The sequence below is a fragment of the Corythoichthys intestinalis genome, chromosome 6 (assembly GCF_030265065.1).
Source record: "Corythoichthys intestinalis isolate RoL2023-P3 chromosome 6, ASM3026506v1, whole genome shotgun sequence".
In the NCBI taxonomy this organism is placed as follows: domain Eukaryota; kingdom Metazoa; phylum Chordata; class Actinopteri; order Syngnathiformes; family Syngnathidae; genus Corythoichthys; species Corythoichthys intestinalis.
Window position 1 is genome coordinate 59,266,315 of NC_080400.1, and position 16,050 is coordinate 59,282,364.

At 40.4% G+C, this 16,050-nt stretch overlaps 1 protein-coding gene across 9 annotated transcripts in view; it reads left to right on the forward strand.

The window, feature by feature from the left end:
* Positions 1–16,050, forward strand: part of bcas3 (BCAS3 microtubule associated cell migration factor) — a 525,512-nt gene that overhangs the window by 88,069 nt on the left and 421,393 nt on the right. For all 9 annotated transcript variants that reach the window (XM_057839609.1, XM_057839610.1, XM_057839618.1 and 6 more), the window contains exons 14-15: positions 2,990–3,123; positions 11,537–11,858. In XM_057839609.1, coding sequence (XP_057695592.1) covers positions 2,990–3,123; positions 11,537–11,858 — 456 coding nt within the window. The remainder of the gene's footprint in view (positions 1–2,989; positions 3,124–11,536; positions 11,859–16,050) is intronic.

Sequence of the window (16,050 nt, forward strand, 5' to 3'; positions counted from 1 at the left end):
AGGAGGTTGTTCCCCAAAATCTCACAATACAGGGCCCCAGTCATTCTCTCTTTAATACAGTGCACTCGTCCTGCCCCATGCGTAGATGAACACCCCCAAGGCATGATGCTACTACCCCCATCCTTCACAGTAGGGATGGTGTTCTTGAGATAGTACTCTTCATTCTTCTTCCTCCAAACACAGTTAGTAGAATTATGACCAAACAGTTCTATTTTACTCTTATCAGACCACAAAACCTGCTCACATGACTCCTCTGCATCATCCAAATTCTCATAGGCAAACTTAAGACGGGCCTTGACATATGCTGGTTTAAGCAGGGGAACTTTCTGTCCCATACATGATTTCAAGCAATGACGTCTTAGTGTATTAGCAACAGTAACCTTGGAAACGGCGGTCCCAGCTCTTTTCAGGTCATTGACCAACTCCGGTTGTGTAGTTCTTGGCTGATTCCTCACCTTTCTTAAGATCAGTGAGACCCCACGCGGCGATATCTTACATGGGGCTTCACTCCGATAGAGATTGACCGGTATGTTTACCTTCTTCCATTTTCTAATGATTGCTCCAACAGAGGACCTTTTCTCACCAAGCTGCTTGGCAGTTGCTCTGTAACCCTTTCCAGCCTTGTGGAGGTGAACAATTTTGTCTCTGGTGTCTTTGGACAGCTCTTTGGTCTTGACTATGTTACATGTTTGGGACGTACTGATTGCATGGGGTGGACAAGGTGTCTTTATGCTGCTATCGACCTCAAACAAGTGCATGTGATTCAAGATAATTCATGGAGTGGAGGTGGACTTTTAATAGGCGGACTAACATGTCTTTCAGCATCAGAACTTATTTGCAGCTGTATCACACAAATTGTTAAAAAATCGTGCATTGTGATCTCTGGATTTTTCTTTGTAGATTATCTCTCTCACAGTGAACATGCACCTCTGATGAAAACTTCAGACTCCTCCATAAATTTCTAAGTGGGGGAACTTGCAAAATAGCAGGGTGTTCAAATACTTTTCTCCACTGTATATTATATACTATACAGTAGGGTTGTTCCGATCATGTTTTTTTGCTCCCGATCCGATCCCGATCGTTTTAGTTTGAGTATCTGCCGATCCCGATATTTCCCGATCCGATTGCTTTTTTTTTTTTTTTTTTTGCTCCTGATTCAATTCCAATCATTCCCGATAATGTTTCCCGATCATATACATTTTGGCAATGCATTAAAAAAAAATGAATAAAAATCGGACGAATATATACATTCAACATACAGTACATAAGTACTGTATTTGTTTATTATGACAATAAATCCTCAAGATGGCATTTACATTATTAACATTCTTTCTGTGAGAGGGATCCACAAATAGAAAGACTTGTAATTCCTAAAGGATAAATTTGACATTGTATATTGTGACTAAATATTGCCATCCAGTGTATTTGTTGAGCTTTCAGTAAATGATACTGTAGCCATCTGTTCTGCCCAAATGCATGATGGGAAGTGCACCCATGACTGTGTGTAGTGGTACCAATTGATATATCTTCTCTGTGTTGGGAAGTAACAGAGGGTGTTAAGAAAAATTAATTACTACCTTTCTTCCCCACATTGCTTTCCACGATGTTTCTAATTGTAGGGAGAGGGATTGTAAGACTTTAGCCAATTAAAAAAAGGCTCCAAAGGCTGCCAAAATTCATTCTACCCTGCCTTTTAGCGCTATATATAGGTAAAACGGCGCCATTACAGATTGAACGCGACTATGCGTGAGTGGGCCGTGCAGCACATGCATTAATTGCGTTAAAATATACATGATAAATTAACAAAAAAAAATTTTACCGCCGTTAACGGGATAAATTCGATAACCCTACCTTAAGCCTAAACTAAAGACTATGGATGAGTGTAACATGTCTGTAACGTTAAATACAGTTAGAAAACGATTTAGTTAAAAAATATATATATATTAAAAAAAGGCTTGTCCGATATTTTTTTGCCGATTCCGATACTTTGAAAATGACGTGATCAGACCAGATCAATCGGCATCCCGATCGATCGGGACATCTCTACTATACAGTATATAGTATACAGTGGTACCTCTACTTAAGAAGGCTCTACATACAGAATTTTCAGGGTTAGATACACCACAATGCGAAAGAGGTACCACTGTATAAATATTTCAAATTCAAAACTAATATTTATCTTCACCTAGCTAGCAAGCTAATAGCTAAGTACATTCCTGTTCAAAATTATTCTTTTAGCCTGTTTTTAAACAGGTCAAAATTTGTTGTTTAATCTCATCTTTATGCATGAAATTTCAGGACAAGACTGGGCCAGTGCGCATATATTTAATTTTTTTTATACAAATTTGGAGGAATAAATCTTATAATATTAATTTTTCATTCATTCATTCATTCATTCATAAGCTTGTTTAGTGTATCAAAGTTTTTCTTCGTACACAAACTGATCGACAAAATATGTTCAAAGTAAAAGACCACAACATGACACACTGTTGTAGGGAAAAAAAAAAAAAAACTCAAATAATTTTCCCTTTTGCTGTTGCTTTTCACATTGGAAAATCATATGAAACTAGCTTCATTCAACACTGTTTCTTTTTTTGTTTTCACATCTACATTTTCATTCTATTGTCACATCCTTGCATCACATACTATTTTCACAGCGTAACGTCACACAAATGCTTTTTAAGCCGGCACAGACTATGCTGCCCATGGGTCTGTTGTACTTCCTCATTCGAAGTGCGAGTCAACCTTCCACTGAGCAAACCAGCTTATTCCCCTTTCAGATAGAGAACTAGCAGTTGAAAGAAATTAAATAAAGCCTGTGATCTTGGGGGCAAACCAGTCCAAATAATTTGCTCTGTTCATTTCAAAACATAATGAAACACTGATGGAAAATGTTTTATTGGACAATTGCAACAAGTATAGCACTGCTTAAACATGTTCATGTACTGCACGTATCAACCATTTTGAAATGATTTTCATCTTCTGTTAGGAATGCTACTCGTGACCGCGGATACCCTCGGTCATGATTTTCACGTCTTCCAGATTCTCACTCACCCGTGGATGTCTTCGCAGAGCGCAGTTCACCATCTGTACACATTACACCGTGGGGAGACTGAAGCAAAGGTCTGAATATGCTTTTTGCAATTTTCTTGCACCCCTCATTTATGATCATAAGCAAACACAATTATTTACATCATATAATACCACTATTAAAATTCAGTCATCAATTACTAAAATGCAGCGGTATAAAAAAGTATCTGAACCTTTTGGAATTTCTCACATTTCTGCATAAAATAACCATCAAATGTGATCTGATCTTTGTCAAAAACGCACGGATGAAAAGAGTGTCTGCTTTAACTAAAACCACCCAAACATTTATCGGTTTGCATATTTTAATGAGGACAGCATGCAAAGAATGACAGAAGAGGGAAAAATTAGTAAGTGAACCCTCTGCCTAAGGAGACGTAGAGAGAAATTGAATCCAATTTTTATCAAACATTTTAAGTCAGGTGTGTGTCCAATCACTGATGAGTGGTTTAAAGCTGCTCTGCCCATTAAACACACACCTGGTAAGAAATGTCTCGATGAGAAGCATTGTCTGATGTGCGTCATGGCTTGGTCAAAAGAGCTGTCTGAAGTCTTGCAATTAAGGATTGTTTATTTGTATAAAGCTAGGAAAGGATACAAAACCATCTCTAAAAGACTGGATATTCATCAATCGACAGTCAGAGAAGTTGTCTTCAAATGGTGAGCGTTTGGCACTGTTGCTTCCCTAACAAGGAGTGGCCGTCCACCAAAGATGACGCCAAGAGTTCAGCACAGCATACTCAGAGAGGTGAAAAAGAACCCTGGAATGCAAAAGCTAAAGACTTACAAAAATCACTGGCACAGTCCAATATCTTTGCACACATCAAATATATCTAAAACTATGGCCAAAAATGGTGTTCATGTGAGGACTCCTCGGAGAAAGCCACTGCTGTCTAAAAAGACATTGTTGCTCGTTTAATGTTCACAAAAAGGCACTTGGACACTCCACACAAGTTTTGGCAAAGTATTTTGTGGACTGATGAAACCAAAGTTAAATTGTTTGGGAGTAACACACAGCGTCATGTTTGGAGGAAAAATGGAACAGCACACCAACATCAACACCTCATCCCCACCGTGAAGCATGGTGGAGGGAGCATCATGATTTGGGGCTGTTTTGCTAACTCAGGGCCTGGACAACTTGCAATTATTAATGTAAGAATGAATTCAAACGTTTATCAGGATGTTTTGCAGGGAATCCTGAGGCTGTCTGTCAGACAGTTGAAGCTAAAAAGAGGATGGATGCTGCAACAAGACAATGTTTCAAAACACAGAAGTAAATCAACTTCAGAAGGGTTTCAGAAGAACAAAATACACGTTCTGGAGTGGCCAAGCAAAAATCCGGACTTGAACCCCATTGAGATGCTGTGGCATGACCTAAAGACAGCGATTCATGTCAGACATTCCAGGAATCTGACTGAACTACAGCAGTTTTGTGGAGAAGAATGGGCCAAGATTAGTCCTGATCGATGTGTCAGACTGACCTGCAGCTACAGGAAGCGTCTGGTTGAAGTTATTTCTGTCAAAGGTGTGGCCACAAAATATTAAATGTGATGGTTCACTTATTTTTCCCCTTTCTGTCATTGTTTGCATACTATCGTCACTAAAATAGGAAAACCTATAAATGTTTGGGCAGTTTTAGTTAAAGCAGGCACTGTTTTTTCTTCTGTGTGATTTTGACGAAGATCAAATCACATTTGATGGTGATTTTATTAAAGATGCACCGATACCGATTCTAGTATCAGCAGGGGGCGCCGATCCGGCCCGAAATGGTGGTATCGGTATCGGCGAGTACCAACAAAGACGGCGCCGATACCATTTACCGGTCCATTATTATAACATTTGACCACAGCCTTTTTTTTTCTCCTGGCGCTCACTACACTGTCTCTGTGTTGTGTGATGACACGTGAACACCAAGCAGCTATCGCTATTGGCCTGCTCCAGACCAATGAGAACGGGCCAATAGCCACTCCTGACCAATGACAAGGCCGCTTGGCGGTGCCGACATGGCGGCGGTCAGGAAATATTTCAAAATAGAAATCCCGTCAATTAAAATCAATGGCTGCATGCAAGATTTGCGGCCTGAAAGTTTCGAGATGTGGAGTTAAATCGGCCAGTCTCAATACCTCGAACCTGATAAAACATTTGAAGACGAAACGTAAACGAACACAACGAGTTTGAGCCTGCAAGAGCAGGACTGCTATCCAGAGGAAGGGCGCTAGACCGGTGCAACAATCTCTGGTCAGTTCACTACGTCAACTTTACTTTGTCTTTTACTTAAAGAAATGCTGCTGTAATTTGGGAACTGTTTCCAAAGTAGGGTTGCCACCTTTCAGAAATAGGAATAAGGGACTTCCCCCCTCCCGGAAAAAGGAGGCTAATAGAGAGACGGGATGCTGTGGTCAATTATTATTACTTATAATTGTTAGCGTCCGCAAATGCGGAAACAAGGTTGGACCTCGAAGCGGACAACAAGCGGGGGGAGACGTACAAGGGTTTAATGATTGCAAACAAAAAATAACACTCGATCGCGGGATAGTAGAAATAACAAAAGGAGTCCATGACAGCAGGTCGACAGAGCTCAATACTACAAACTCGAAGGTTAACTAAGACGATAGGCAGCGAGCCAAAAAGCCAAAATAAAAACACTCAAATACCTGCACAGGGTAGAGGTTACAAACGAGTGCAGCACACTAACAGAAAAAAACAAATGCAGGGGCGTAACAAGCAAATGTAGCGAGACTATAGTGCGAGATGTCAAATGGCGATCAGCAAAGCAAATATCTCGGCAGCCTTCTCTGAGCTCACCCGTGCTTAAATGCTGCGTTGATGAGCCTGCATTGGATTCAGGTGCGACGTCAGGAACGCCCGCACTAACAGCCCAGCAACAAAACACAATCTAACCAGCAGCAGAATGTGGCAATAACTTCATGAAAGTTGCACTGTTTGGCCTTTGAGACGTTTAAAAAAGTTTACTCAGTTCATTCAGAGTTTATTATTATGAACTTATTTTTACTTTCTTACTGTTGGGCTAGTATTATACTTTGTACTAGTCTTTTTCCTATTTTGCAAAGGTAAGCAACAGCCTGACAAAGCCTTGATAGCAATGATTTCACATCCAATTATGTAGCTCTTTGGGTAAAAAAAAAAAATATATATACAGTATATATATAAACGGGGTGGTATCGGTATAGTATCGGTATTGGCCGATACTGCACAGCCAGGTATCGGTATCGGGGCCAAAAAAAGTATTGGTGCAACACTAGATTTTATGCAGAAATGTGAGAAATTCCAAAAGGTTCAGATACTTTTTCTGCCACTATATATACTAGAAAATACCTTTTCTGGAGAAATTGTGTGGAGATGCTTTTGTCGCTCTCCCATGGGTCACTTCCTATTAATTTTGTGGCATTTTCAGGTCACTTCCTTCGCCCCTTCCAGTAAAAATGTATTGGATGTTGCGCGCCATCAGTGGCATTGGAAGATGAGCATTTAGAACCAATCCTCCCAGTTTAAATCAATTGGACGTGTACTGTTGCCAGTGCAGGTGTCACTAACCAATCGTGACGGGCTTCTGTATTTCCACAGTGCATGCGTGAACCAAGGCCATTTTCCCTCGAGGGATGACATGTTATATGTGCAGTACGTGATATATTAAACAATGAATATACATTTTTCTTTTTTTTTTTTGGGGATGATAATGGTCTCTGAAGGGTTTACTTGGGGTGATGAAGACTGTTTGAATGGCATTGTTCTTGAAATTCTTGAAAGACATTACCTTGATGTATCGATCGTAAGGGTGTAGGCATGAGCGCTGCATATTCTTGTACACAAGATGGCGATATGCACCTGAAAGTTGCTTGCAATCCGCTATTTATCAAAAGAAGATTTTTTACGTGCCGCAATGTCCCTAAAATGATTTGTATGTTAAATCCAAACATATAAAAACATTATAATTCAACCCACATGCCAGACATTTCCATGAAGAATTTATTTTTATGTCGGAATCTCTCGCGTTTCTAAGCAGTGTTGGGCACATTACTTTACAAAAGTAATTAGTAATAGTTACTCACTACTTCTTCCAAAGTTAGAGTTAGTAACTGAATTACTCTAAAGTAAAATTAACTAGTTAACAGGGAAAGTAACTATTTCCATTACTTTAAAAAGAAGTTGTTGTATGTCAAAGAATTTGAAATTTTCTGAGCAGTATTCGAGTCAGTTCAATAGAGAAGAACAGGCAGGTAGTTGTTTTATAGAACCTCGTAATATTTATTGCACCTCACCAGCAACAGATTTATCCTACACTTGAAGTGCAACCAAAATAAACAGATTTGAATTGCTTACCACAAATGTCGACAAAAGCTTTGCCCCGGGACATAAATTACACTTTACATGCACGTTCTTTCCTTTAATTTCAACCAACTTGAAATAGTGTTTACTGTGTATCTCCACCTCGTATAGGACAAATTTTCCTCTGAATGCTCTGCCATCATATCCCTCTGCATCTGTTTTGCGTGTGTGTGTTTGCTACACGCGCTGTTCCGGTTTGTGTGTGAAAACACCGGCTCTGAAGTACGTACGCTATTAAGGCTCGAGTGTTGATTGACAGATTTGACAACAATGCAGTCATATTGGAAGCAGGTCTGGCTCACGGGACATTAAACTTTAACTTGCCAGTTCGATAAAGAGACAAACGCGTTACTAAGGCGAAGAACAGATATGTGATCAGACTTAAGGGTGTGAACAATGTGGACCCTTACAAGCAAGATTTCGACGGGCTTTCACAATTACGCGAAATGGACATTCTGCTGTATTTATTGTTTGGTGTATGTTACTAAACTCTTCAGCGATTCTGAAATTACAAATCGCTACAAAGCTACGAACGGTTTTGCTGCGGATGGGTGCAGGACCTGTGCATTATGACCATATCAAACGACAACTCCATCACAGGTTCTCGTGTTGGGAGGAGAAAGAATACTGAATTGCAGCCGAAGAACACCATACCCACTGCGAAGCATGGGGGTGGAAACATCATGCTTTGGGGCTGTTTTTCTACAAAGGGACCAGGACGACTGATCTGTGTAAAGGAAAGAATGAATGGGGCCATGTATCGAGCAATTTTGTGTGAAAACCTCCTTCCATCAGCAAGGGCATTGAAGATGAGACGTGGCTGGGTCTTTCATAATGATAATGATCTCAAACACACAGCCAGGGCAACAAAGGAGTGGCTTCGTGAGAAGCATTTCAAGGTCCTGGAGTGGCCTAGCCAGTCTCCAGATCTCAACCCCATATAAAATCTGTGGAGAGAGTTGAAAGTCCGTGTTGCCCAACGACAACCTCAAAACATCACTGCTCTGGAGGAGATCTGTATGGAGGAATGGGCCAAAATACCAGCAACAGTGTGTGAAAAGCTTGTGAAGAGTTACAGAAAACGTTTATTGCCAACAAAGGGTACATATCAAAGTATTGAGATGAACTTTTGGCATTGACCAAATACTTATTTTCCACCATGATTTGCAAATATATTTTTTTTAAGATCAAACAATTTGATGTTCAGTTTTTTTTCCACATTCTGTCTCTCATTGTTGAGGTTTACCCATATTGACAATTACAGGCCTCTCTAATATTTTCAAGTGGGAGAACTTGCACAAATAGTGGTTGACTAAGTACTTATTTGCCCCACTGTAAATGGGAGGGGAAATGATCTTGCATATTTTTCCTGATAATAAGTAAGTGACGTATGAGTAACAAAATGATGACACATAATTTGATAGGAATGAAAATGAGTGTATGGGTGAAATCAAAGACACCCCCAAACTGAAAGTGAACATATAATTTTACATCAATCGAATTTAAATAAACAACTTGTTGTTAATGTTTGGGCTAAAATAGCTAGTAAATACACAAAAACTTTGCATTTTAAAGTTTTTATTTTATATGTGTATTATACTTGCTTTCTTGTTTTCTTGCTTATAAACCATTAGACTAGTCGCAAATAAAATCTGGGACTTGTCGGCAGGGAAATTAGTAGAAATTTCCATCCCTAATTGTAAGCAGTTACTGATTACTTCAGTATTTGTTTTACCTAATATTTTCTTGCTTGTGTTTGAGTCAATTTTTTGGACGACTACTTTTACTTCTCCTCAAATACCGTATATTCTGTATAAGGCGCTTTGGCACTGCATTATAAGGTGCAGAAGTAGTAGTGGTTGGGGTTGCGTTATGCATCCACTAAATAGAGCTACGCTAAAGGGAATGTCATGCCATGAGTAACTAATATTGATACAGGCCGATCCGTAGGGGGCCTACTTTCAAAAACTTTTTCAAAAACTAAATTCAAATATTTTCAAAACCAAAGCTGCTACTGACCTAAAACCAAAACAAACCTTAGCCATTTATGTGTCTTCATGAGCAGCGGCATAAAAAAATTCAATAAAGATTTTACACTAGATGCACAAAAATCACCAAATGCAGAGATAATCACCTATATTTTCATATTTTCATATTATAGCAATATTTAACATATCAGATAAGTTTTTGCCCAAAATACCAACGTATTTTTTCTTTTATGTATTGCAAGTTTTCAACAGCTAATAAATCATTCAATTTTCACATCAAAAACTGAATACATGAGGAAAACATACAGAATCAATTCTAAATAGTTTATAAATAGATTATTAATAAATTGATTATACAATCACAACTTATAGAATAGAATAGCCCTTTTTTGTCATTATACAGTTGTACAATGAAATTGTGGAGCATCTCCCTTTACAGTGTAGGAAAAGATAAGTTAAAATCTCATAAGTGACTTGCAAGTATAAAGTATAAAATCTGAATAAGCATACATATAAAATGCGTATGCGATAGTCCTATAATTCAGGCAGTGCAAATAATCGATGTGGTGTTACCAGGATGTGAGCCTTGTCTTACAACAATCACATTGCCTTTTCCTATGCGTTGCGTTTTCTGGTCAGCTTCCTCGACTTGTACAAGTCCCTGTTCCTCGCTGTCTCCTTTCTGCCCTCCTCGACTCTGCTCCTTTCCCTGTCGGTCGGCCACTCCAAGGCCTTGTTCTTCCTCGCTTCTGAAGTCACATCATTGGAGATGTTTGCATCAAAACAGTGGAAGCGGGACCGCCAGGAACTCCAGCAGGTGCTCTTGTGCACAGCGACATTCCAAAGGACGCCATGTGGGCTATGGGAAGAGATGGCCGCTTGAGGGCCGCCCGGCCTGTCTCCAGCTCTCCCTTGTCCTCTGAACCATCTCCAGGATATGTTCCTCTTTGCCCATGGTCATGGCGAGGAGCCTCAGCCTGGTGACCGTGTTGGGTTTGACGACCGCCATAATGAGCCCGACGGTCTGCTTATAGATAGAAGAGCGCGCCAGCACCTTCTGGGTCGAGAATCGGGCCGTCCTCATCCTCTCAGGCTCCTAAAAAACATGTTTTTTTTTTTTTAGAAAGATAGGTGTTTTGATTAATCTTTTTTATAAAGTGAATAATGCTGGCCAGTGGCCTCTTACTTCAGCCCCAGGACACCTGGGCAGCACCATACAGCCGTTGTTCGGGAAGCTGCTGTAGATGTTCTTCCAAAGGTGCACGGGTTCAAATTAGACGAAGATCTGCTTGTTGCTGTCGGCGTAGGGGTTGGTGTAGGACCAGGTTTTGCCCTTGGGGACGAGAATTTGTGGAGACTAATCAGGGTCCCAAAGGTTGCCTGCTCCTGGGCGGCTGCGTGGTGGGACAAGTATCTGGTCTTGCGGCCCACAACCCAAAACTTCTTACCCATGGTGTTTAACTGAAAGTTATCACATTGAAATGTTGCATAAAATAAAACACGTAAAAGCTGATTGTTTTTTAATATGGACGCAAAAATGTCTAAAACAAAATTGAGAGATACGAAATCCAACATGGCCGCAGCTGACCGAGTGGAATCAAAGACATAGAGCTTTTTCCGTTCAAAATTCTTGTGAATAAATGCTTAAATCCCTGATTCCTTTGTAGATATGGATGTGAAACAGTCTTGATTCTTGGTTAAAAGCAAAAAAAAACTGTGCATTTATTTTGCGTAAATATTGCGAACTATGGGGCCAGTCAGTTAGGAAAATTAGCCCACGCCATCTGTACAGTACACAAAGAGCTTTTTTCTGTTGAAAATTCTTGTGAATAAATGCTTAAATCACTCAATTCTTTATAGATATGGACGTAAAATGGTCTCAATTGAGACAATCCCTCTGGTTTTTATGAGGTACAGCTTTCGTACTTTATCAAAAATCTGGCTTGGGCAGCATGTGCTGTCTGCGACTGACTTCTACTAAATGAAGCTGAGTTTGGTCCAGCCCCCTACGGGAAGGCGTTGCGCAGGGTCCGGGGGAAGTGACATGTCAATACAATTATGAAGTCTATGAATCGTGATTGTTTGCTGACAGGTGTTACATTTTTATCATCTAGGTCCAGGACATGTGTTTCAGCCAGGACAGTCGTTGGGTGGCAATAAGTACCCTTCGCGGGACTACCCACGTATTTCCGATCAACCCCTACGGAGGTGCACCATGCTCCCGTACACATATGTCTCCAAGGGTTGTCAACCGGATGTCACGCTTCCAGAAGAGTGCTGGCCTGGAAGAAATTGAGCAAGAACTGAACAGAGTGACTACATTTGGAGGAAGCATTGGAGGAGCTGGCTCTGTCATAGGCGGAGGAGTGGCTGTTGGGGGTCGCTGTAGCCCCATTCCTGGTCTTTCTAGTAGCCCATCAGGGTCTCCACATCATGGTGAGAAGCTCAGAATGGATGAATGGATGTATGGTGTTGGGAGGAGCTGGGTGATTTGGTGCAAAAGTTTAGATCAGAGGTGTCCAAGTCCGGTCCTCAAGACCCTCTATTCAGCTTGTTTTGCATGTCACAAGCTCTGCAGGAGCCTGATAACAATACTGATTATTTGATTCGGTGTGTTGGAGGAGGGAAAACAAGCTGGATAGGGGCTCCCAGGGACTGGACTTCGGCACCTTGGTTTAGATTGATAAACCTGACACACTGCTCTGGATGAGTAACCACTTAGCACACTTTTAGTGTTTGAAAGTTGTTTGTACAATGAACAACAATTTACAAATTACCGGGTTAACAGTAAATATATATAAACAACCATATGATTGAAATAAAATAGGTCTTGAAAGAAGTCGTTGCTGCTTGAGTTCTTTCAGTTGAGTTTTAGTCCAAGATTGGGTAAAAGTCACTGGTTACAACTAGTTAACTCCAAAGTTGAAATAAGAGAACTGATTAAATTCTCTAAATCAATAATAATCTTTTAGTGTAAAAAAGATCGTCGCTCAAATAATCTAAATATGCAAATCACAAATTTCTTATAACTCTGATAATGGATAAAATAATGTTGAAACATAAGAAATGACACACTTCAATAAATAGTCTGTTAAGAAAACACAAATGTAAACTGACCATTAACCAGTGCATAATGATATTGACGGGACAAGGGGCGCGGGGACGATTAATAAGGGGCCTGCATTGTGGAAAGCTTAAAATATCAGTTTTCTGGGGGAAGAAAAATTTTGAACGGGAGGCATACACTCACCGGCCACTTTATTATGTACACCTGTCCAACTGCTCGTTAACACTTAATTTCTAATCAGCCAATCACATGGCGGCAACTCAGTGCATTTAGGCATGTTGACATGGTTTAAGACAATCTCCTGCAGTTCAAACCGAGCATCAGTATGGGGAAGAAAGGTGACTTGAGTGACTTTGAACGTGGCATGGTTGTTGGTGCCAGAAGGGCTGGTCTGAGTATTTCAGAAACTGCTGATCTACTGGGATTTTCACGTACAACCATCTCTAGGGTTTACAGAGAATGGTCCGAAAAAGAAAAAATATCCAGTGAGCGGCAGTTCTGTGGGCGGAAATGCCTTGTTGATGCCAGAGGTCAGAGGAGAATGGCCAGACTGGTTCAAGCTGATAGAAAGGCAACAGTGACTCAAATAACCACCCGTTACAACCAAGGTAGGCAGAAGAGCATCTCTGAATGCACAGTACGTTGAACTTTGAGGCAGATGGGCTACAGCAGCAGAAGACCACGCCGGGTGCCACTCCTTTCAGCTAAGAACAGGAAACTGAGGCTACAATTTGCACAAGCTCATCAAAATTGGACAATAGAAGATTGGAAAAACATTGCCTGGTCTGATGAGTCTCGATTTCTGCTGCGCCATTCGGATGGTAGGGTCCGAATTTGGCGTCAACAACATGAAACCATGGATCCATCCTGCCTTGTATCAACGGTTCAGGCTGGTGGTGGTGGTGTAATGGTGTGGGGAATATTTTCTTGGCACTCTTTGGGCCCCTTGGTACCAATTGAGCATCGTTGGAACGCCACAGCCTACCTGAGTATTGTTGCTGACTATGTCCATCCCTTTATGCCCACAATGTACCCAACTTCTGATGGCTACTTTCAGCAGGATCATGCGCCATGTCATAAAGCTAGAATCATCTCAGGCTGTTTTCTTGAACATGATAATGAGTTCACTGTACTCAAATGGCCTCAACAGTCACCAGATCTCAATCCAATAGAGCATCTTTGGGATGTGTTGGAACAGGAGGTTCGCATCATGGATGTCCAGCCGACAAATCTGCACCAACTGTGTGATGCCATCATGTCAATATGGACCAAACTCTCTGAAGAATGCTTCCAGCACCTTGTTGAATCTATGCCACAAAGAATTGAGGCAGTTCTTAAGGCAAAAGGGGGTCCAACCTGTTACTGGCATTGTGTACCTATTAAAGTGGCCGGTGAGTGTGTGTGTATATATATATATATATATATATATATATGTATATATATATTAACAGCAAAACCCTAACTGGAAGTGAGAGCACGCAAGAGCATAATTAAAGATGCCATGATTTTAACAAAATGTTATCGCGTACTTACCTTGTTTCGATCCAAAAAGTCCATGTAGCATGTATCATCAAATGTCAAGACACAGCTGTGAATGGCCACAGCCAGATTTTGGGGGGATTTTATGGGTGAAACATGGTCAAATAGTAAGGGTCGCGATGCAGACATCGCAGACATCAAGGAGTGGTCGAGATGTTCTTTTTAATATATTTACCCTTTTAAATGTTTTTTTTTTTTTCAATTTTTCTATGTTTGGATCGATAATTTAACATCTAACATATCGAGGAAAATGCAACAGTAACAAAAAACAATAGAATTAAGCCATAGTTATGAGGTAGCAATCCGTGACTTATTTACAGACACCATTTTTTGTCATTGTGACGTAATTTATTTAAAAGTTTAAAATATGAGAGTGAATATATTTTTTTAAGTCATGTATTTTTTTAAACAAAATATTAGACATCAATTAATGATTCTAGGCTAAAAATAACCGACATTTTGAATACCAAATACAATTACCTTCTTTTTATGGCTGGGTTGAAACAAAAGCGGTTGCGTGACGTCTGGAAACGGGGATTTCCAGGGTTAAACGGACAAATTAAAAATAGTTCGGGGGCTTCATGCGCCATGAATCTGCTATGGCAGCATATAGACATATTGTTCTATCAAACACAACAGTTGTATTGGCTTATAATACAGCAGTTTCTTTCAAAGAGGAGTTCAAGAGCAGAAACTGCTTTTTCAGTCTTGTCTGTGTTTTCATTCATATATATATATATATTAGGCTGTATTGGCTGAGCCAAAATTGTGTTGGTTCGTTCCACTGAAATGGATCTACATGACCTCTGCATTGTAATTTACATACGTTGCTAATTACTACCCAAAAAAAAAGTTCTACTTACAGTTTCCAGTCATTTTTTAGTAATTAGCGTTTTCGTGTCGGTCTTTTTTTCCCCCGTGGCGCAGTGATATTGATACGGCGGAGTCGTATCGTCAGTGTGTGAAGCCATTTTAGGTCACGTGCACCAATAGGAGACGAGGACTGTTGCTATGCGCTTCTAAAACAAACAATATGGCGGCGACCGTGTCAAGCTACGACACGAGCGAAGATGAACCAAAGATAAGAAAACCGCATTCAGAATTTAGTCAAAAGGCATCGAAACGATGCTCTATGCATCTCTCAACTGTCCAAGGGCGAAAAAGGGCAGGAATTTGGAAAAAACGTGCAGAGCCCGCGTGGTTGCGTCAGACAATGGCTTTCTCCCCAGGCTCCGTCGAAGGATCTTGCTGAAAATGCGTCGACTGGGATTTTTAACGACATTCACTACAGGTAAGCCACACGCACGCCTTTACTACAAGGTTAATTGTTATTAACTTATGCTCAAAAAATTCTTATTCAAACTGGTGTTGTAACGATATCATTTTTTAGCCCAGATATCAATACCACTTTGTTATAAAATGTATATAGGGTACAGTGTGTCGAAAGTGAATCCAGTATAACTTTTTATTGCATACCAGTTATGGGTGACAATGGTTAAATAAACCTTTTGGCTCAAGAACATCAAGCTGTAGTCAATAAAAGCCCTGATACTGACGTGGCAGTGATTGCTGTAAGTCTGCAGATAGATTTACAGTGTAAATTGCATTTTTTCACAGGAGGAGGCAACAGAACGAGGACTGACGTCTCTAAGGTCTCTGCAGCTCCTGGCAATAGTGTGTGTTCAGCACTCATTGGCATCCATACATTCACAGGTTGTGACTCTGCTTGTGCCTTTCATGGCAAAGGCAAAAAAACCTTTTCTTTTGCATGTCATAAAAAAGAATACCTGACTGGGTTTGCAAAGCTGGGCAGCAGTTTTAAACTTGACCTACAAACATTTAACACGTTGTGTAAATAAGTGTGCCACCTGTTTGGCCAGTCATGTGCCAAAAATGATGCCAAATGCAGATCTTTCTGTATAGCCTCGTCAGTCTTGCCAGAACATTCTATTCCCCCCAAAACTGATGCTCTGTACCAACATTGCAGGACAGCAAACTATCAAGCAGCAATTATGAAACGTT